The 23401-nt window shown below is 37.5% G+C and overlaps 1 protein-coding gene across 9 annotated transcripts in view; it reads right to left on the reverse strand.

Moving 5' to 3' along the window:
- enah (ENAH actin regulator) overlaps positions 1 to 23401 on the reverse strand; it is a 121653-nt gene that overhangs the window by 41631 nt on the left and 56621 nt on the right. For 8 of the 9 annotated variants that reach the window (XM_065256110.2, XM_065256109.2, XM_065256112.2 and 5 more), the window contains one exon: positions 19182 to 19359. In XM_065256110.2, the coding sequence (XP_065112182.2) occupies positions 19182 to 19359 (178 nt within the window). Of the gene's footprint in view, positions 1 to 6670; positions 6801 to 6935; positions 7028 to 19181; positions 19360 to 23401 lie in introns of those variants that run through there. The other variant, XM_065256111.2, reaches the window with a different exon arrangement.

Here is a 23401-nt window from a genome sequence, read left to right on the forward strand (position 1 = left end):
ACAGAATTTATTTCGCCTATGTTTTAAGTCAACATTTGGTAAAAATCAACCAACATTGTCATTAACACTCCTGTGTTGTTACCTTGCAGGTACAACACACAAATCCCCATATCCCTCATGTGCGCCGCACGATACGGGCGTGAGCAGTCCAATTAATTCTGCAGTTGTGAATTCTGCTTTCACACACGGGAAATTAATGTCAAGGGCTGCATAATTTTAGGATGAGGAAGCAAACGATCAGTCTTCTAGACTTACAAAGCTTGTGATTGAATTGCGTGCAGGTCAGTGAAGTGGTTAAATGCAATGTTATTTAGGGTAGCTTATGGAGTCACAGCTGTGGATGGTACAGGTATACATAACATATATAACTAGATATATGGATACACAGAATGTTTGGCAATCGTCGACAGATAAAGCAGATCAATGCTTTTTGCCATTTTATGTTTGCTTTTCTTATCTCTATATATAACCAATACAGACTTCAATGACCGCGTTTACATGCACCCTAATAATGCGATTATAATGGGATTTTGTCAATACAGCGATTATACTTCACCTCATGTAAACGCAATAATTCGATAAAAATAATGCGATTAAGCTCATAATCGCAATAAGTAAAGTCGCATTAAAAGAGGTGGCGTACGCCGTTTATAATCGCAGTATGCGTCCATGTAAACGCTTTAATCGCATTTATACCGCACTAATTAAGTGCACGTGTGTTTTAGTCACGCACCTTAAGCACAAATTCGTTTTAATCTTGACATTAGGAAGTTTTACATGAACTCTGCCAACACGACTCGCTGTCAGCAGTCTGCCTTCATTCAGAAACAGCTCAAATAACACGACAGCAGTGTATAAAACCTTTAAATGACATTATAACGATAATTATAACGATAAATATATTAGTGACCACATCATAATGATAACTTCATGCTAATTCGATAAAACGAGCACGGCATTACCTAATATTGGATATTTCTTGTAATAAAAACTTTTTTGCAATTGTTTACATGTCACTGAATATGTACATATGCTGTTCTTGTTGCATTTACACAGCGGGAAACCAGCAGATGTCCTCAACTGAATGAATGTAGTAGTTTGTGTAATAATATCATACCTTTTGGCGTAGTCAGTGTGGTAGAAAAATTTCACAGCATCAGCGCTGGATACCTGAGGTAATTTTATGTTATAAACCTCAGCAATGAATGAGCTTTCTGCTGCATTTTAAGTGCGCGTGCACTTCAAGTTCAAATAGATTTGATTGGCTGTCAATGGTTTATCGTTCATCATGTGCCAAAATCGCTATCGTTATAGTTGTTGTGTGAGCTCTGCTATTATCTTTAATATAAAACGATTTTTAAAACTATATTTTTATATCATGTGAACGCCCTTTACAGGCACTGTCATATTTATATCTTCATCACGGCACCGGATAATGAAATACATCTATAACAACGTGTTTGTCATTTAACGTAAGTAAATTAAAACAGTGGACCATATATGTGAGTTCATCATTTGTGCTCTGCATTGAACTTTGTGTGAATAATCCGAAAATAAAAACTGCATGTAAACCGGAGTGAAGAGGTTAGCTCCAGTCATGTAAACATCTTACTGCGATTAAGACCTTACTCGCATTATTGGAAATAATCGCATTTTTGGTGTGCATGTAAACGTGGTCAATGTAATAAAAATTTATAGCTAAACTCGACCAACACAATCTCATCATAATTTATAACTTTTTACGAGGTGGCGTATTCATATCAATTTGAACGGTTTGTATTAGTATGATCTGGTTTTGCCCCAGTGACGTTGGGATTAGGGGTGGGGCTTTATTTTTGCTCATTTCTAATTCGCTTGTTAATTCTGACATCATGCGCAACTGCTTCCCGGTCCAAATGCTCCAAGACGACTAAAGCAAACGACAAACTAAAAATCTATACTCTTAAAAACTACCCAAAAAGAAAAACAATCAAGACCCTAATTTTTATCTTCATACAGAAATTTCAGAAAGTGGTTCATCTTTCCTGAATCGTTAAAATGTTTTTTCCATGACGCGGTGAGCCTGGAGAATGTAGTGTAGGCCGAGTTTATATAAGTTTAGCACAAATGTGTAATATGAATAAAGAGCACTCATAAACGGCTGTTAAGATCGTAGTCCCACTTAGGGTTGTGCCTACAGAAAACAGTATTGTGTATTGAGGATCGTCAGACATATCGCCTATAGCAGGCTATCATGATAATAGTTGGGGATGGTTATTATTATTATTAACATCATACTTTCACAAACATGCACATTACGTGCTTTCCTCGCATGACTTGGGTTTGTGGGCTTCACTTTGCGCGAGAGAGCTTGTAATGCAGGGTTCACACCAGATGCGGTAGAGGCTGCAAGAGTGATTTACATCCTGCGGCGCGGTAGGCGCGTACTGCGCACCGCGGACAGCGCGATCAGAGCGAATTGAGCGTTGCTGCGGGAAATGCGTGAGTTGAAAAATCAATTAACCAATCAGGACATTGCTGTAGTAGTGACGGGATTACAGAAAGTGAGCGGAGTCTCAGCGGAGTCGCAGAAGCCCCTCCCATGACGCAAATTTCCGTGTGAATGTCTCAAATGACTAGAATTTCACACGTGAATGAAGCAAGTAAACTTAAATATTCAAGCGTTAAAACTTGAATACTGATTTTTGTCACCTCTATCGCGGCTGGTGTGAATGCACCATTACGCGTGCAAATTCCTTCTCACATGCACCTGGACTTAATGTGCATGTCTTGGACTCTTGCTTGGACCTGAATGCGCGCGGCATGGACTTCTTTAGCACCTAAACTTGTAATGCGCATGATTTAGACTCTTCCTTGCACGTGAGTTTGTAATACGCAAGGCTCTGACATTTCCTTGCACTAGAGAGGTTGTTAGCGTGGAGAGGGTTAAAACCAGCAAACAGTGTTGTTCCCGCTCCCTAGCACGCAAGACATTTTAAAGCGCCTGGGTTTAAATGAAGCGCTCGGATTAATGGCAACAGTTTTAAGAAGGTTGCAGTCATAACAGTGTTGCCCTTTCTTCTTTTTTGCCCACCAATCAAGTGACTTGTCATAAAGGAGTAATAAAAGAACAAATAAAAAAATGAGTAAACTACTGCCACCCCCCCTCCGGAGACCATCATGTATCGTCGATCTCACAGGCCGATCGGCGATCTCAAAATGGGGCATATCGCCCAACACTAGTCCCACTTGTAATGAGTGGCGGTTTGGAAACAGAAATGGTATTTTCTACATCACGACTTAAAGGCGGAATGCACGATTTCTGAAAAACGCATGTAGCCAATCAGTTGCCAGACATCGTTGCCTGGTTTGCGTATGTGTGGGGTGGGTCTATCAAAAGAAGGTCCAGATTCTATTGGGGTAGCGGTGTGATTGTTAGGTGATTTCAAATGTCAACATTGGCTTTCAGAGATCATGCACTTTGCCTTTGAGTTAATAATCATATGTTTGTATGATTCACTTTTAGGGCTGAACGATACATCGAATTTTCATCGTCATCGCGATATGAACTCATGCGATGAACACATCGCAACAGAAAGCCTTGACGCGATGAATGAAGGGAAAATGGTAAGCGCATGTAATAAACGTTTGACCCATCACGTTTAGTCTTGAAGACATGCCCTGCGTCCCAAACTGCATACTTCCATACTATATAGTAGGCGAAAAGCACTTCTCGTACTCTTTGCATACTATATAGTATGGAAGTAGGCAGTTTGGGACGCATGGATGGTTTGCGGGTTCATGTTATTAGGCCAATCTGGGGAACCCCCAAGTCGGCTATGCTCAGATTGTGAGGTGTCAGTTGCGACGCTGTGCCTGTTAGTAAAAACTATGGCGGAGGAAGGAGAGAAGAGTGAGGAAAATGTGTTGTCAGACGAAGACCTTGTGGTGAAAAGGAACAGCACTTCAGCTATATCATGGAATTATTTTGGATTTAGGAGAGATAACGCCGCAAACACAGGTACTGTGGAAGCGGTGATTCACATATTGCGTCTATTGCGCGCTCAAGTTCATTATTTCAAATGTAGGCGCGTAGTATGTCGCGACTCGCACGCTTTTCAACGCTTTCCAGGCTTTTCAAAAACATTTTAACTTTTCAGAATGACACAAGCGCAGCGTGCAGAACATGTTTCAATAACCTACGTGTCTAGCGTTTTCCATGCGTTTTTAGGCGCGACATGTGAATGGCCCCTAAAACCTGAAAAAATATAAAATATTTATCGCAACCCACATCGTCATCGCAACATTAAACAATGTCATCGCACATCGCAACTTTTTCTCACATCGTGCAGCCCTATTCACTTTACACAAATTCATACTAATTATAAGAAAAGTTACAAACTCCCATTGAGATCAGACTGACTAGTCACCCATCACAAACCAGCCCTCTCTTTGCATACATCCTACCATCCGACATATAACTAGCATGCCCTACAAATAGACAGATGGGAGTCATGGGTCAAGGTTTTGACATACTCAGAGCCAGAGTCATAGCGTCTGGCAAGAACTGGGACTGGGGTTGACCCACCTTAAAAATAGTAAAAGTTTCTGGGTTCCACATACTACAACTTGCTCAAATTAGCTTACCCATCACTCCCTCAAACATGTTAACCAGTCAGAAACGAGCGATACAACTGGTCCTGGATCAGCTGTTTAATGCATGAGGTGTTGATGTTTTCAATCCCCTGCAATACCCCAGAGGCGCTAAATAACATCACCTGATCTCACTGGGGCATTCTTGGGCAGCAAATTACCAAAGTGGGAGGAATGAACTACAAAATTATTGTTGGGGGGGTGTTGATGTAACACCCCCTAATAAAAGTAGTTCTGCTTGGAAACAGTGCCATTTGTAGTCCAAATAAAAAACAACAACTAACTTGGAACAAAACAAACATTGCATCTGAAATAAACTAGTAGCAAAATCGTCCCGTCAAACAGAAGTAAATGTAATGCAACTGTTGAGATAATAAACATACTTCTTTATATGCTATGGTCTTGTTTGTATCATTTTGCACAGACACCTCCAACTGCACTGTTTACATTTCTGAGAGAAGTTTAAACATTCATAGTTCATACTGACATTAGGAAAAGGAAAATCTAGAAAAGGCCATTCAAGGGAGGAAAACATACAGAATAAGCAAGACTGAAAATGTGAGAATAGCTGCTCTAAGGAGCGAAAGGCTGACTCAGCACTCACAGCTAAATCGGGCACACATTTACAAAGACACAGAAAGCAGTTCTCAAATTGTTATAGACAATCTGCTCGAGACATTTAATGGCTTTTTGTGATAAACTTGGCATAGCTGTGCTCTTAAATCCCAGCGAGAGAGATTTTATTATAGAAGTTCTCGCAGCGGTCAAACTTAACGTCCCTCGACTAGCATTTTGCTTTGTCATATAAAACAATTACCACATAATTTGAGCAAACCAGCTAATGTTCATGCCCTTATGTTATATAAATAACACATTCCTTTCCGAGAATCGAACAACAACACCACCACAATATTATCAATATCATTTACTTCTAATGGATGAACTTGGCATGACAATGTATATTCAAAATATTGGAGAGGTGTTCGCCCCCTCTCGGGTTGCCAGACACATACAGGAGTGCAACTGACAATGGAAAGCACAAGTTTATCTGCTCATTTTTACATTTGTAATGCTTTTTGTTGTCTGCAAATTACAAACCCGCTTGTGTTGATTTTTATAACTAAATCTGCAGCTAATTTAGAGATGGCGTCCACTGGAGGTCACATTTATGGGCCAATTGCGGTCTCATTTATGCAACCATGATAAATGGCAACCGAGCTGTCATAAGTAATAAACTATTGGGTAAATTGGCAGTGGGCATCACATAAACAAAAAACAAAAAAATTCTACACAAAAGGGTCTTTAAAAAAAAGATTAACTGGCTACAGCATTGTTTTTCAGAGAAACGGATACCTGAACTTAGAATGTTTCCTAAATATCTACAAATGAAGAACTTGGTTCCAAAACAAGATAACTCTGTTTTTAAACTTTTTTCGAAAATCTAATTTTTTGATTGTGCATTCCAATTAATATCAATCAAACTGCAGTTGGTTTGTTTTGATTTAAGCCTTCATAACAAAAAAAAAAAAAATGCTAAGTAGCCCAATAAAACACAATAAAAACATGATGACATAATAATAAACATGTTTTGAGAAAAAAAATTAAAACAGAGTTATCTCGTTTTGAAACCAAACTTCAAATATATTAAAGTATTTTTATTAAGTACAGTCAAAAACCTACATACAGCTCCTTTAAATGTCCATCTAAATCCGACCCAGTCTTTGAAAACCAAGCTAAAGTCTCTTTTTGTGATTTATTGTTTTCTACATAAAATCATCCTACATAATGTAAAAAAAAAAACGTGAATCTTTAATATTGAATAAATAAGGTTTGAAATCAATGATGTAAATCAAACTTTGATACTCTAATCTTTAGCCTGGTTTTCACACAGGGTCAAAAATGTTTACAAAAGAGTACCTTTAAATCTAAACAGACATGCAATCCTAGAAGATACCAAAGTAGCTGTCGGGGTACACAGTATGAATCGGCCCCTGCTGGGAGTCTCCCTCGGTTAAACCCCTACCCCGTATAAACTTACTCCTCAGGAGGAACGCAGTTCGGCTGATTTGCTTCTGTGGGAATCGGTACACTCTTGGTGCCGGCATGATGGACAGATGCCTGCAGGCCTGCCTTTCTGTTCTGATGCTCTGAACCGAGACCAAGTCCCTCTGGGAGAGTCGAAGTAGAAATATTGAGTCTTATAGTCAAATACCCAACTCAGATTCCCATTCAAAATAAGAAAAACTCAATGAAAATGTATAACTACAATTTTTTTTTAACTAAGCTACAGCAACACAGCCAACCTGATTCCTTGTAGGTCTGTAAGACAAGACAAGCTGTGCTCACCAACAAGTTGGAGAGGAGAAGAACCGTTCTGCAATGAGAACTAATAGAGTCTGGGGCAACAGCATGATCTCATCAATAAAAAGTGTTTTGGGTTGCCAACGTCATCTCTACCACCTTCACCAATTGGATGGTAATTTCGTGTCAACTACAAAACAAAACAAACACATACCAGACTCGGGATCCAGCCCTCCCCATTCAGGCCATACTCATGGTCCACAACCAGAAAAAACAAACTCTTTGGCTCAGGAATGATGTATCTATTTTTCTCACAGGTACTATGCCTCAAAAGATAAACACATGTCCTCCCAGTCTCGAAATGTAGGACGACCTTCATTTAGAAGGCCGCAGGCTCCAGGAAGGCTCCAGTCAGATGGGGTCAAACAGGGATGAGCTCATGCAATTTTACATATTTGCTCACTGTCAACAGGCCATCATAAGACAGTATTTATATGTTGAAAGGTGGCCCTTAAACCTTAACATCTGACCCGCTCACATGCTGTGAAAAGACTATTGGTGCTATATGGAAGGCAGCGACTGATTCCTAAAATTAGCACTTTTGTCTATAGCACAATTTTACATTGTAGCAAAGCAGCTTTACTGTAGATACAGAGTAGAACATGCAAATATATGAAAAAATTAAAGGAAAACACCACAGTTTTTCAATATTTTACTATGTTCTTACCTCAACTTAGACAAATTAATACAATACATCCCTATCTTTTTTAATGCGTGCACTTTTTATCTTTGTACAGCGGCTCGTGATTGTGTTAGCATTTAGCCTAGCCCCATTCATTCCTATGGCTCCAAACAGGGATGAATTTTCAAGCCACCAAACACTTCCATGTTTATTTCCTATTTAAAGACTGTTACATGAGTAGTTACACGAGTAAGTATGGTGGCACAAAATAAAACTTTTGTTTGGAGCCATAGGAATGAATGGGGCTAGGCTTAATGCTAACACATTCACAAAGCGCTGTACAATGATTAAAAGTGCACGCATTGATAAAAGATATGTATGTATTGATTCATCTAAGTTGAGGTAAGAACATAGTAAAATATTAAAAATGGTGGTGTTTTTCTTTAAATTTATAGGATGAAATATGTATGAAACTCTATTACTACTGTATAAAATACAAGTACATACGCAGTATCAACCACATAAAAAACAACCCCTTATATTTATAGCACTACATGATAATACAATACAACACACTCTTACCTCTGCAGTTACAACAGTTACAAAAAAATATTTTTGTTGTTTAGGAAAGTCTTAAACATCTCTGTCTATACAAGGATGTTTTTGTGCATTTCTCCATCTCGCCATTCAAAAGTAAAGAACACAAAAGCATCTGGAACTCTGAACAGTAGATTTTTCCCATTTTTGGTTAAACCAAAGATGCAGCCGTGGGTAACATAATCTGTAAACTGCATGAGCTAGTGAGGGCTTTTGTGACTTAAGCCCTCTCTGAAAGGTACAACACAAAGTTTTCATTAACTACATAATAATGTAGACAGGAGAAGAGTTTTTCCACGATGTTAGAAATCACAGGAAAGACACAATATGTAAGATTTTTGCATTAAAATATCCAAGAATCACTAGCAGAGTCTTATATATTTTGTGCACATGTGTACTTACATTATTCCTAATGTTTTAAACAATGTTTGAACCCAGAAAATACGCAGAAGAAAATATTTTGACCAAATCATTCAGAGGCCACATTGACTTTAAAACTATTCTGTTTTCCTAATATGGAAGTCAATGGGGCCTCTGATCGATTTGGTTACAAACATTCCTCAAAATATCTCCCTTTGTGCTCATCAGAACAAAGAAATTTATACAGGTTTGTAACAACATGAGAGTAAATAAATGACAGAATTTAAATTTTTGGATGAATGAGATGTCCCATTAAAAAGCGTTCATTATCTTCGATTTCCACTTTCAGTGTGGTAAGAAATCATAGATTTTTTCGACTTCATGCAGTGCTGCGCAGACCAATCTGTGTATTACATCATAGTATCGTGAAAGCGATTCAAAGGCAGTACCATCTAGTCGCTCTCGCAAGATATCATATGCCAATCGATCGGTGAAATCGAACTACTTTGTTGGCTTATGTTAAAACATAACAGTTATAAAACTTTATTTTTGTTACATCTAGGGCAGGGGTGTCCAATACGTCGATCAGTCGATCGCAAAGGCAATGCCGGTAGATCGCACAACTGTATATGCTGCATGAGCATCGGAAAACAGAGCGCGAAATTGGTATTATGAGAGTAACTGTAATTGTGAAACACGCAATACTTTGTGAGTTGCTGCGCCTTTCTTCTTAAATGTGTTTTTATAAATCTTATGCCTGCTCGCTGCAGCTCAGTCGTCTAACTTCTGAAATTTACCAGGATGCGCATTCTTGCCTTCTTCAGGAGCAGATCCATGCGCACGGTGTGTGTGTGTGTGTGTGTGTGTGTGTGTGTGTGTACGAACGAGAGTGAGAGAGAGAGAGAGAGAGAGAGAGAGATACGTTTCTGATACTGTTGTCCATTTCTAGTTTGTTTTACTAAATCGCATCTCCGCTATTTTAAGAAGTACTTGACATGTACTCAATGGAGTAGCCTAATGGTGACATCCTTAAATTCAATGTAAAGATATGCAGTATAGTCCTAACACTAGAGATCAACCAATATATCTGTTTTCCGATATTTTCCCCGATATTTGAGCATTTTCCGATGATCGGATATCGGTTTTGTAATATCGGATTGACCAATAAACGAGAGAATTGAGAATTGCTCGCTGGACGCATCTGAGGAGAGGAGCTTACAACAGCAGCAGCAGCGTGCACAGCAAATATGACGGCGGAGTGACGCGACTTCATTAAAAGGTCTTTGAGTATACTTACTTTGCATATGAGGCATTTATAACACAGCTTATTTGTGCATTAAATGTATGTTATGTTAAATAAGTTGTGGAATTAAAAACGCTAAATTAAATTCGTTTTTCTGTTATTTATGCTTATCATTAGCATCGTAAAATCACGTTCATATTGCTGATCACTTACCGGGGTTGAAGGCTAAAGCACATCTACCACTTTTAACAAGATTTACCCTAAGTTATATTAACATTTACCAGATAAACATTATTTTGCTAAAATATCTAAATAAATGTCTGTGGATATTAATTAATTATTTATTACCTCCGCAAGCGGTCACAGTTTGATACAGTTAATGCGTGAGTAAATGCATAGATAAACAGCGCTGTCTACAGCCATTTCATAAGCTAAAACAACTAAACATTAATTATTCTGACATCAAATAACATTTCCAGTTAAGAAATGTAATGATATATAAGCCGTTTGGTTTGTTACTTTCCTGAATGTATTATTCCAGTCAGTGATATTATTTGTAAAATCTCTTTGCTAACTACTGGTTGGATTGCTGAAGGCTACAGGTTGCTGGTCAAAACGATATTATATCCCAAAAAAGGCACTTAATCCACCTGTTTTACTCTATAAACTATGTAGAATATGCAGCCAACTCCGCTATACTTTTCTCTCTCTCCCACTCCGTCAAAACCGCAGCGCGAACTTTGGATCAGTCCATTTCTGACGAAATGATAGGGGTGTTTGGAATGGTCCATGTATTGGGAATATAGTTTCTACATTATTCATTAAATTAATATTATTCTTCACTCTTTCAGACCCCTCTATTTATGACTTTGTATGCAAGAGGGAGTGATTGTGATGATGATTATTATTATAAGGGTTTGTTCAGTTCAGTAGTGTTGTAGTAATTATTATGTCAAAAACAGAAGTATAACAATAAATAAAAATCGGTTCAGCATATCGGTTATCGGGCACATAAGCATCCAAATATTTGTTATCGGCATCGGTTTGAAAAAATGAGTATCGGTCGATCTCTACCTAACACGCATTTAAATTGTTATCAAAAAATGTAACTGCGTTTTTAGCAGGTATATCTTGTCTGCTTTATCATTTTAAAAGTAGATCACCACACAAAAAAGTCTGGCCACCCCTGATCTAGGGCTATAAAACAATTAATCGCAACTAATCGCATACAAAATAAAAGTTTGTGTTGCATAATTTATGTGTGTGTACTGTGTATAATTATTATTCATGTAAATACACAAACGTTCATGTATATTATAAACATATAAACATTTACGTGTGTGTGTGTACATTTATGTTTTTATATATTTCATATAAGATGTAAATTATATATATATACCAATTTTCTTACATTTATACATGTATGTGTACATTTATATATACACATAATAATTACACACTAGGGTTAGGGCGATGTCCCCTCAATTGGCAGTTGACGATGGTTACGTTAAACCATCGCGATGGACGATGATATCGTTAGGCGGGGGGTATTTTAATTGTTTTTGTATTATATAAGTATTATTCATTATTTTACTTCATTACTTCCACTTAAGAAGAGTCGTGCACTTTTTATTTTAATATATATCTTTACATAAATACTATTTTGTACTTAAAAGCTGTAATTTCGTTCTTTTATAACCCAACTAATGACTCTTTCTAATAGGATGCACAAAAGGGGAAAAAGTAGCTTTATTCCACTTAAGAGGAGTTGTGCACTTTTTAAAAAATTATTTTACTATACTAACCCAATGGCTCCTCTGCGCTTTCCAATAGGTTGCACATAGGCGTGGCACATAGGCTTGACATAGGTGGGGGGGCATGGCATCACGATGGTGTCTCTCCATCGTGATGTCAGTCAACCATCGGCACAACCCTATTACACACAGTACACAGGCATTAATTATGCAAACACAAACTTTTATTTTGTATACATTTAATTGTGATGAATTGTTTGACAGCCCTAATTACATCCTCCAACGCTAATTGTGAGTCCCCTATAAATACTAAAGGCAGTGGAGGTAAAGACTGCAAATCCCATCATTCAACGCTCCTTCAAAATGTCATCAAACTTTGTTTTGTATGGCAAGCTGTGACAATTACGTATTGTGCCTTTAAGCTGAACAGCTTAAACAACGTCAACTAATAATTCACAATACATCAGCAACAAAACTTCCCATCCTGGTCCTAAACCACAAACGCCTGTCTGTTTCTGCCAGTAAGCATTCCTTTGTTCACACACTCCTACCACTCATTGCAAGGGGCAAAATAAACATTTACAATAACATAAGACTTTACAATAATTAAGTCTAAGTTACCCGTGGGAAACATTATTGCTTGTGTTCTCAGCAGTGAGATTGTCCAATATGACTTCTCAACAACAAGTTGTTACGTATACCTCCCCTATGCCCCAAACTACACTTTAATCACTCCTGCATGTGTATATAATCCATGTCACCAACAGCTCTAGGGCCGTCTGCCCCGCAACAGACCTCCTCTATCATGCTGGCAACAGCATTTATATAAAAACTGAACAAATCTCACAGTCCACAGCTCCAGTGTCAGGGTATCATCACTCCAGCATGTGACTGTGTGTTGCACATTACACCCCACTAAAATTAGCAGCACACACACGTCACATTCTGAGGGTTTGGAAGAAAAAGACCTTTGATATTCATCTGCACCCCTTGAAAATGTGGACGGATGACAATGTGGTATGCAAAGTAAATAAATACAAAGACTCTAGACATTACTCTGTAACACAGAATACACTTGAAGAGTATGACCACCAGCTGAGCCTATGCATTTATTTAACTTGGGTGTGAATTCATGGCAACACGGCACAAAAACGGCTCGTAAATATCTCAATAAGGGTTTGTAAACATACTACTCGATGTGATGCTCCAAAAATACAGACAGGTCATGTGACAGCCTTAAAAAGAGATGACTGCATTGTTATTTCACCTGAGTCTGTGTTTAGACACAGATCACATTCTGTGGTCAAGGCATGTGTCCCTAAAATATATTACCTGAGGTGATGTAAATGCTAGGAAAACACTGTCCGATATGATTTACCGGTAGTAACAAGTCTGCCTGGCAACACTTCAATTCGTCATTTAAACAACAGGGGGCACATTTTCTATTCGAGGGTATGTTTTACCTGAGGTTGCCAAATCAGTTAATAAACACCAAAAGCTGAAAGCTAAATTGTTTAAAATGAATAAAATGCTAAATTTTTGCACACTAGTGTTTGAAAAATGAATCAAGAAAATGGTTAGGACTCAAAGACAAACTAATTCTGTCTTAAGTGCACATATACCTCTAAGAGGCTGCATTGAATGTTAATGCATCTTGATCAACTTTTATTCAGCTTTTATTGCCATGTCAGTTAAAGACGTTTGTGTGAATACATTGTGAATACAAAGCTTTAACACAAATGTATGCTGTGGTTCACTCAGGGTCGTGGATGCATACAGACCTCACTGCAGTTAGTAACAGGCCTACCGCAGCTGTAAACAGCTTAAATGTTCACAATAGAGTGAATTAGGGGAGAGCCAATTAGGCTTTCCTGTTCTGGCTCGAATGCATGGGATAGTACTGTGGCCTGGTTAGTTCAGTGCATACTCGCTGTCTCCATGCCAGGCATCCACAGGAATTACGCACATTATGCAGAGCTAGTGTAGCGTAAACACACCAGTGTTGGTGAGTAACTAACTAAAGAAATGATGATATTAACTAAACAGCTTAGCTAGATACTATTAAAAGATATAGTTAAGATGTTTTCAATTTTTTTAGCTATTGCTACTTTATCTGACAACTAGTGGTGTATAAAATGCTAAAACCAGCCTAAGCTAGTTGGCTGGTTTAGTTGGTCTCCCATTTTAACTTGCTTAAAGGGATACTCCATCGTTTTGTCATATTGAACTATGTTACCTTAACTAAGAAAAGTTGATACATACCTCTATCATCTAAGTGCATGCACATAAGCACTGTGGTGCGCTGTGACAGTTTGGTAGCACTTAGCTTAGCTCAGTTCATTCAATGGTAAAAAACAGAGATGAAGTTAGAAATGAACAAACACATCAATGTTTTCCCTATTTGAAACGAGTAGTTATACGATCAAATATGGTGGCACAAAAAAACCGTGCCGCTTTTAAAAGCAGGTTAAAAAGGGTAACTATTATGTATGGCGGAAAGGCACTTTTGGGAGTACTTCGACTCATATTATAATAATACCACCCCTTAAAGGGATAGTTCGGCCAAAAATGATATTGAACCCATGATTTACTCACCCCCAAGCTGTCCGAGTTGCATATATCCATAGTTCTTGAGACAAACACCTTTTCGAATATTTTAGAAAATGTTTTAGATCTTTCAGTTGATTAAATGTAATGTTACGGGGTCCACGACCTTCAAGTCGAAAAAAGTGCATCCATCCTTCACAAAATAAATCCAAACGGCTCCAGGATGATAAACAAAGGTCTTCTGAGGGTAATCCGCGCGGTGTTGTTGTAGAAATGTCCATATTTAAAACTTTATTAACGTAAATAACTACATTCCGGTAGCGCCACCATCTTAGACTCCCCTGTATTCAGGAGAGAGTATTAGAGTAGTGTACGCACTTTTCTTAGTGACGTATGACAAATTCAGAGGGCGGGGCACAAAGCAGCAGCAGAGTAGCCTCTGTAGGCTGCGTAAGCTCTCATCCTGAATGCGGACGCAACTAGGATGGCGGCGCTACCGGAAGGTATTTATTTTTGTTAATAAAGTTTTAAATATGGATATTTCTACAACAACACTGCGCGGATTACCCTCAGAAGACCTTTGTTTATCATCCTGGAGTCGTTTGGATTTAATTTGTGAAGGATGGACGCACTTTTTTTGGACTTGAAGGTCGTCGACCCCGTAACATTACATTTAATCAACTGAAAGATCTAAAACATTTTCTTAAATATCAGAAAATGTGTTTGTCTGAAAAAACGATGGACATATGCAACTCGGACAGCTTGGTGGTGAGTAAATCATGGGTTTAATATCATTTTTGGCCGAACTATCCCTTTAAGCTGCACTATCCAACCACAGCAGTGCCATTTAGTGCAGAGAGAAAAATAAAAAAAATAATTGACAGCACAATTTAGCTTCAATTTCAACAAACGACCATCATTGCAATCAGTGTTTGCATTTCCTAAGCTCATTTGCATTTATAAGGACACACCCAAAACGGCACATTTTTGCTCACACCTACAAAATGGCAATTTTAACATGCTATAATAAATTATCTATATGATATTTTGAACTTAAACCTTACATATGTACTCTAGGGACACCAAGATTTATTTTACATCTTTAAAAAAATTCTTGTGACACGGCACCTTTAAAATCACAAAAACATTTAATGCAACTTTATGCAACTTTAAAGTAATTAGCAAAATTTGCTGTAAGCTTATGGTGTAGCTAACTATTTTTCAAAATATTAGCCTGACTGTAGTTTAGCTAGTAGTAGTGTCTTTTAGATTAGCACACACCACACTATTAAAAATAAAAGCTGTTGACCAATGTGCTCCACAAAAAAACAAATAAATGTTGTGACCATTAATGTGAAAACCCAGCTTTAGTCGTTTTATTGATTTATAATCTTGATATCTTTAATATTGACTGAATAAAGTCAGGTCAAAGATTGACATCAATGTGAAATCAATGATTGGAATCCAACTTTGATGCTCCTAATCTCAGAATTAGATTATGAGACTTAAACTTGGATTTCACAAATAAATAAATTAATAAAAATAAAGCATTTAAGAATAAACATACCAAAACGTAAACGTAGCCACTAATTAGAGAGGAAATAATGCAAAAACTTAAGTGATCAGATCTGAGACGGACACATGAGACAAGGAGAAACCAAAAGTACAAGATGAAACATCCTCACCACATCTGAGACTGACATTAAATTCATGGTAAAACAATCATGAACTACAATATTTTACATCGATGGCTTGCAGTTCAGACTGCAACAATGAAGAAATTTCAAATGAGGCTTCCGCACATCAGCAAAATATGCATAATTAACATTGCTTTGCATAATTAACATTGCCGTGCTATCAGGTAATTAATAGACAGTAATAAGGCCAAAGAGTCTTAGACTTCCTATGGTGATAACAGGAGCCTAGCAGAGTGACTAGATAACTTTTCATTAGTGATACAGAGAACTGAAGGTCCTCGAAAATGCCAGCAATCATTTGCCTCAAAAATGGGTATTGTCCCAAAAACCCCTGTTGTCTTCCTAAGATACAATAGAAAGACTGATGGACTGGGGAAGTCACATCTTAAAGGGGACATTTCACAAGACTATTTTAAGATGTAAAATAAATCTTTGGTGTCTTAGTGACAGTGTTGCCATTGCTTCTTTATTGTCCCTCAATCAAGTGACTTGAGTGAAAAATTTATAAATTAGTAAACTACTGCCCCACCCCCAATACTATCGTTTATCGGCAATCTGACAGGCTGACGATAGGACGATCTCAAACCGTACGTATATGAGGTTTTAGCTAAAAATACCATATCAATAATTTATTACACCATGTTAAAATTGCCACTTTATAGGTGTGAGCAAAAATTTGTTATTTTGGGTGTTGCCTTTAAAATGCAAATCAGCTAATCTCTGCACTAAAAAGCAGTGTCGCGGTTGGATAGTGGAGATTAAGGGGTGGTATTATCCCCTTCTGACATCACAAGGGGAGCCAAATTTCAATTACCTATTTTTTTACATGCTGCAGAGAATGGTTTTCAAAAACTAAGTTACTGGGTTGATCTTTTTCACATTTTTAGGGCCCTATAATTTTCGCGATCATGGAATTGCGGAATTGGCAAATTAAAACGGAATCTAGTGTTAACGCGGAATTTTACATATTTTGAATAAAATTCTGTTTTTGTCTGGGAGAAGAACGTATGTCTGGGTGAAATGCAGAAGTAAATCTGGCCAACACACCCCCTCCCGTCGTTTCAGACCCCCTACAAAACACTGAAACCAAGGCGAAACGGCTCTCCACGACTATGCTTTCGTCAGCGAAAAAATTAAGAAATTCGACACTAAGCACTTAGTTCCGAGCAGTTCTCACATGACTTTTATGTGACCGGAGAACTGTTATTTTGTAAGTTTTGTCAACATTCCGTTCACTGTGAGCGCAAAGATACATGCACTCTCTCATCCACGTCTGTCTCACTGCACCTTTCTCACATGCACACGCTCTCGCATCTGTCCGAAGTCCGAACACAAATCCTCATGTATTTGTTAAGTTTTATGCATTTCAAGCGAACTGAGGCAAACTAACTATCCCTCGCATTTAAAATATAATCATCCGCATCATGGCGCCGCTCTCTGTCTCTCTTTTGCTCGCACGTGCAAAGAGCTGCGCGCTCATGCTGTCCGAAGTCAAATCAGTAATCCTGTGAATGGTTGTTAAGTAAAAAATAAAATAAAACGGAATTTGCAAAAATTAAAACGAATAAAACGGAATTTGGGAAAAAATTAAACGGAATTTGGGAAAAAATCAAACGGATATAGGGCCCTACATTTTCTAGGTTGATAAAAGCACTGGGGACCCAATTATAGCACTTTAACATGGAAAGTGTCATATTTTCATGATATGTCCTTATGATACATTTAACAAAAATGTAATGAAAATAAAATGTTTTATGTGCGACTCTGGCAGTGGCAACCAAATGAACAAGTGTAATATTAAGGAAAGAGTTAAAGCAAAGTAATCCAACATGTATTCAAAATTCACGATTATTGAAGATAATAATCCATTCGGTTTATATTGAAAACTTCAACATTTTATCTTTTGGAGTAAAATTGCGTAAAAAAGGTTAAAACAGTAAGACCAGTCAGAAAAACCAAACACGCAGAAACCTTCGCCACGCCGCGCTGGACTCCGCCACTGGGCCAGCGGGTGGGTGGTACCTTACAAAATTATAACATTTCCATGCAACCCGTCCAAAATACTATAGTAACATCATTGTACTGTTGTCAATCTAATAATGATACATCTTTCTCTTTCAAAGGCTGAAACGTTGCCAAATTCCTATAAGCCAAACTCAAACTGTGACATTCATGACTATTGTATACATTACATACTGAAATCTATAAACTGAATACAATCTAACTTGCTACAATGGACACAAGCAATATTTTCACAAACATCACTTCCTCAAACAGACCGTATGGATTTATCTAAGTAATTGAGAAACACTGTATAACAGAGAGGAGCTCAATATGCAACAGTTCATAATTTACAGATCAACCATATCTCAAAGAGACCGATATGGTTGCAGACCCAAACAAAAGCATCATCTGTTCTAAAGGGAAAAATGCAACAAGCTAGTCTGACCTGGTGAGAACAGTCACCTCGATATGTTATCACAAAAAAAGCCAGGGGAGAAACTAAAGTGGCAAGCATGTGAGCACTTCGCTGCAGATGAACTGATTTCGTGCAGGCTGTTATACACAAAGGGAAGCTCCTCCCCTAATTCCAAATCAGCAAAAACAACAAACGCAGAGATAACCCAGAATCTCTCTCACATAAACCATGTGCATGCAAACCCAATCCTCTCTGACCGGGCTCACTTTGCTGATTTACAATTAATTGATCACACTGGGTCTGGCTCCAAATGTGACCTCACTGATTAAGACCAGAACACAATTATTTTCTGCAGAGATCAACAAAACCAACAAGTGTCAATAAGTTAATTTCTTTTGATTAGACTGGAATAATAATATTGTGAAAATAACGCAAAATGCAAAAAATCTAAGCAATTTAAGCTTGATGTAGCACCTTGAGGTTTTGGAAGTAGCAGCCAAGTTTTCAAATGTGTAAATAATACCAAAGTCCCTTAAGGGAAGTCGCGCCACTAGGCGGCCATATTTGCATGTCTACGGGCAGCTATAACAGTCATGCAAGACTTGGGATAGACAGATCTCTAAAATCACATGCTAAAATAACAACATTTCAGACAAACATTTAAACCTGACCAGTGGCGTAGCAAGTCATTGCAACACTGTCTTGCAACAGCGGCGAGAAATTGATAAAGGTTTAGTGCTTTTCTGAAAGGTAGCATCCAGTTTTGTGCAAAGGCAAAGGAAAACCACGAGCGGAGAGGTTCGCGCAACCACAAACTAAAATAAGCTAAGAACCAAAAATATAAGATTTACAAAGAATCTTACAGGAGTTTTACACTGTTGTAGTTCTCAGTTCATCCAATTTACACATCATTAAGCATCGCTCACTGGTGTAAAAAAAACTTTCTCACCTGCATCCTGAGAGTTCAGCACCTCCAGGGCATGCATCATGGCACTGGCAAATACATTGGCATCCTCTTTGCTGCCGAAGTTAAGACCGTAGACCTGCCGTGCATCTCGCCACTGGTGAAAGGTTTGTGTGGCCTGGTTGTATTTCAGCCCCTTGGGAATGGCACAGTTTATTACCACCTGTTGACCGAAGAAAGCAACATATTTACATTCATTCATTTTTATAGATGCTATTATTCACATCAATTTATCAAGAATTCAACCAAAGTGATATGTATATTAAATTCTGGTTATAAAAAATGGTTTAATCACATTTTAATGCCATTTTTCTCTGAAAGCCTTGTCTAATGGACTTGAATGTTACTAACTCTCTAAAGCATTACATAAAAACTTTTGAGTGAATATATAATTACAATTAATGCATTAAGTAAAAATGGATTGACATTTTTATCTTGAGATTATTAAAATTCACAGCCTCACAAAGTTCCTCTGAAAATATCAAGGTAGAAAAGGCAAAGTTTTGCTGTTATCTACTTTGAAATGTACGTTTTTCCAACAATGCACTACTTTGTCATTACGCAAAGGTGACTAAAGTCAGCTTGGCTCCAAACAAGCGTTGCGGGAACAACAGTATGGGATTAATGTGGTAACTGCACAAACATATTTAAAAGTCAAACACAAGACTCTCTGGAAAACACATCTTCAACATGGCAAATCTTCTGTGGTAACTGGCTGTTTTCCAAGTCATTTCAATTTTTCAGCCTTTGACATCAACATAATTACCATAAGAAGTGCAGCTAATTAGTGAGGGGTATAAATGGAAGCGTGAACTGTAAGCCATCCTGACTCAACTCGCAAATGCAGAAAACTTCCCTTTTCAACACATAAAAAAAATTGAGCAGTAAGAACTCAAATCTGGGTCATGTTCTTCTATAAGCAACTTTGGTGTTTAAATCACAGCTTTCATGTGCAAAAAGCCTTTTAGTGGGTGAGCAGGTCTGACATTAACTGATCAATTGCACCTGGTACAAACACAAATAAATGGTGGTGTGGTGTGCCATAATGGTTAAAAATCTGGTCTCATAAGCAAAAGATAGCAGGTCCAATACCTGCATGTGGCAATCCATGAACTACTAAAATGATACTTCACACAAAAATAAAATGGACATTTTTTTGAAGAATGTTTGTAATTAAACAGTTTTGGAGCACCATTGACTTCCACACTAAAAAAATACAATTTAGTGGTGATCCAAAACAGCTTGGTTATAAACAGTGCTCAAAAAAAGCTTTCTTTGGGTTTAGCAGAACCAAGAAATGTATACAGGTTCACAACAACTTAAGGTTGAGTAAATGATGACAGAATTTCCATTTTTGGGTGAACTATTCCTTTAATACATGATATAGCAGCAAACATCAAATGCTAAGAGTACAAAAGTAACGTCATCTCTCTTTCTACTTGAAAGTAGGACAAGTAAATAATCTCATTATTTACTCAACTCAACCCATGTTATTGCAAGACAAAAATAATATTTTATAGGGATGCACCGATACCACTTTTTTGGAATACGAGTACGAGTACTTGCATTTCAGTACTTGCCGATACCGATACAGAGTACTTAATAAAAAAACATGATTTAAATTTACAGGTAACAGCTTTAGTCATATAATTTAACAAAAAAACAAAGGACTAGTTTTCCAGTTTGTTGTAAACTCTGCCTCTTTGGACAACACAAGAGGCATTAACCCCTTAAACACCGCTCAAACATAGACATTTCTCAGACCATGGTATCGATTCCAGGTATTGGGGGACTTTTAACGAGTACGAGTATTTTAGAAAATGTGGTATCGAGGCCGATACCCGATACCAGGATCGGTATCGGTGCATCCCTAATATTTTTCCTCATTTTCTTTCATCTGTAAGGTTATCAATAACCGTTAACAATTGTTTTGTTCCAAACTAGCAAATATTTAGATGTTTAAGATAAAATTTTGACCAATATATTGCCATGGCCAAGTTATCGGCCGCTGTTTGGTATTTTTGTATTACATGGCCTATAAATTATTTGGCTGCACTTTGTTCCTTACACACAATAAAAATTGAAATTAAAAACTTAAAGAGCACCTATTGTGCAATTCATGATTTTACATTTCCTTTGGTTTGTAAGTGTTTGTTAGTACATGTTTAATGATATGAAAAAGGTACAAAAAAGCAAACGATGATGCGAGTTATCGTCTCCAACGTAAATCTCTTTTCTTGGACTAGACAAGAGCGACATTATTATAATTCCTCCTGCTTCAGACTCCTGTCAGCAATGCATTGTGAGCGAATCTTTTAAACATGGTAAGGAGCGTCACGTTCCGGCTGACATCAGAGATATTCAGACCAATCACAACGTACAGATTAGCTGGAAAATCCGGGACACAGAGCTTTTCAGATCCGTGCGTTTCAGGAAGAGAGTGAAATCTGGAGCTACAAAAATATACGATATGTGGAAAATAATGTGTTTTTAACCATAAACCATGCAAACACATTGTATTATACCAAAAACACAAAATAATGTTGTTTTTTAGCAATGAAATGGGTGCTCTTTAAAACCTTTGGGAATATTGTGGTATTTTTTACAAATTGCTAATCTGTGAGCTTAATTTTTTTTAAATAATGTGCCCTCATAATCTTTAATAAAAAAAAACGAATCCCTCCTCAAAACGATCTCGCTTTACTTCCAGTCACAAGAAAAAGCATGAGGGCGGGGCCCGGAAAAGATTGCAACCAACAATTAGCAAATAGCAACATGGCGCAAATTCCAACGTTCCAATTAATTCTCGATGCACGAATTCAAATCCCGGTCTACATTTTATCTAATTTCAGAAGCAGTTTAATACATATATACTGTATGTCACGACGAGAAAAATAAGACAAACGATATTTCCGTTTCATTGTGACTTTCAAAAAGGACACATATGTAAAGCCAGCCTCTAACAGTAAAATTACCAATCGTCAATCGTTTTTTTAACTTGACATTATGTTGAAACATGACATAAATGAAAATAATAATTACTTTGTTTTTTTCTGTTTCAGGCCCTATTCTTGGAAAACACAAGGTATGTAACCAACATCAGTCAGTTAACTGCAGAAGACAATAATAATAATAATAATAATAATAATAATAATAATAATAATAATAATTAAGGTGTCAAATGCTAAATCCATGTTGACATTTGGTTTGCTTCAAGGCTTTACTCTTTTCAGAAAAGAAACTACGATGGATGGCTCATCAACAAATGCCAGGAAGTTTCCTGAAGCAATCTGACACGCTCCTTCATCGGATATCACCGTGATGATTGTGCCGCGTTCATCAATTATTAACGTAGCCATGACTAAACTTGTATTGTGACTTTCAGGGGCAGAAAAAGCATTTCCATTTAACACCAGCAGGACACTGAATAATCATAAAATAGCAATGAATCACATCCAGCATCGCCGCCTCTTCAGCGTTTCTGCCAGTTGTGTAGCAGGATGCATCAAAAGCAGTCAGAGCCAAATGAAGCCATTAAGCTGTCCACCTTTAAGTGCACATTACCTAGCCCTTCACTAAAAGTGTGGAAAACATTGCCCTTATATTTTCTTTAAGGCTTTTTTCCACAAGAGTACAAGCAGATTTAAAAGTGTTGGTCAGGGTTCGAACCCAGGTCCCTGGAAATGTACAGCTGTGAGAAACTATGTGTGTGCTATTTTTAAACACAATGCACAATTTAGACAAATGAACACAAAACTTTTATTTCTTGGTTCATTTGTTCGCAAGAAATAAGCAGATAAAGAAAGAACCAGGTCAGACTCAAATTAAATGCATATGAAATACAGCCTGAAGTGAACACTGTGACGCATGCGTTCTAACTTTAGCATATTACAGACTGTATTTTCACTTAAAATCAAACAATCTACAATTCATATTAGTTCCTTTCCACCTTTTGCTAATTATAATGTAGCCTAAATTTCTATTTTTACTCTGTAGCTTTCCAAATCTACAGTGTAACGAAGTCAGAGCATCAAAGGAATTGGAAGTTTTCTTACAGTTTATGCTGTAAAGCAGCTTGGGTTAACCTCTGTCATTTTAAATGTGGTTTTGAAATGAATTTGTCTTTATTTTAATAATCCATGACAATGTCAGGAAACTAACATGATAACACACTGATACATAGCCTGAAGTTAAAACTAGCCTCC

This window comes from Paramisgurnus dabryanus, chromosome 12 (assembly GCF_030506205.2).
Source record: "Paramisgurnus dabryanus chromosome 12, PD_genome_1.1, whole genome shotgun sequence".
Lineage (NCBI taxonomy): Eukaryota > Metazoa > Chordata > Actinopteri > Cypriniformes > Cobitidae > Paramisgurnus > Paramisgurnus dabryanus.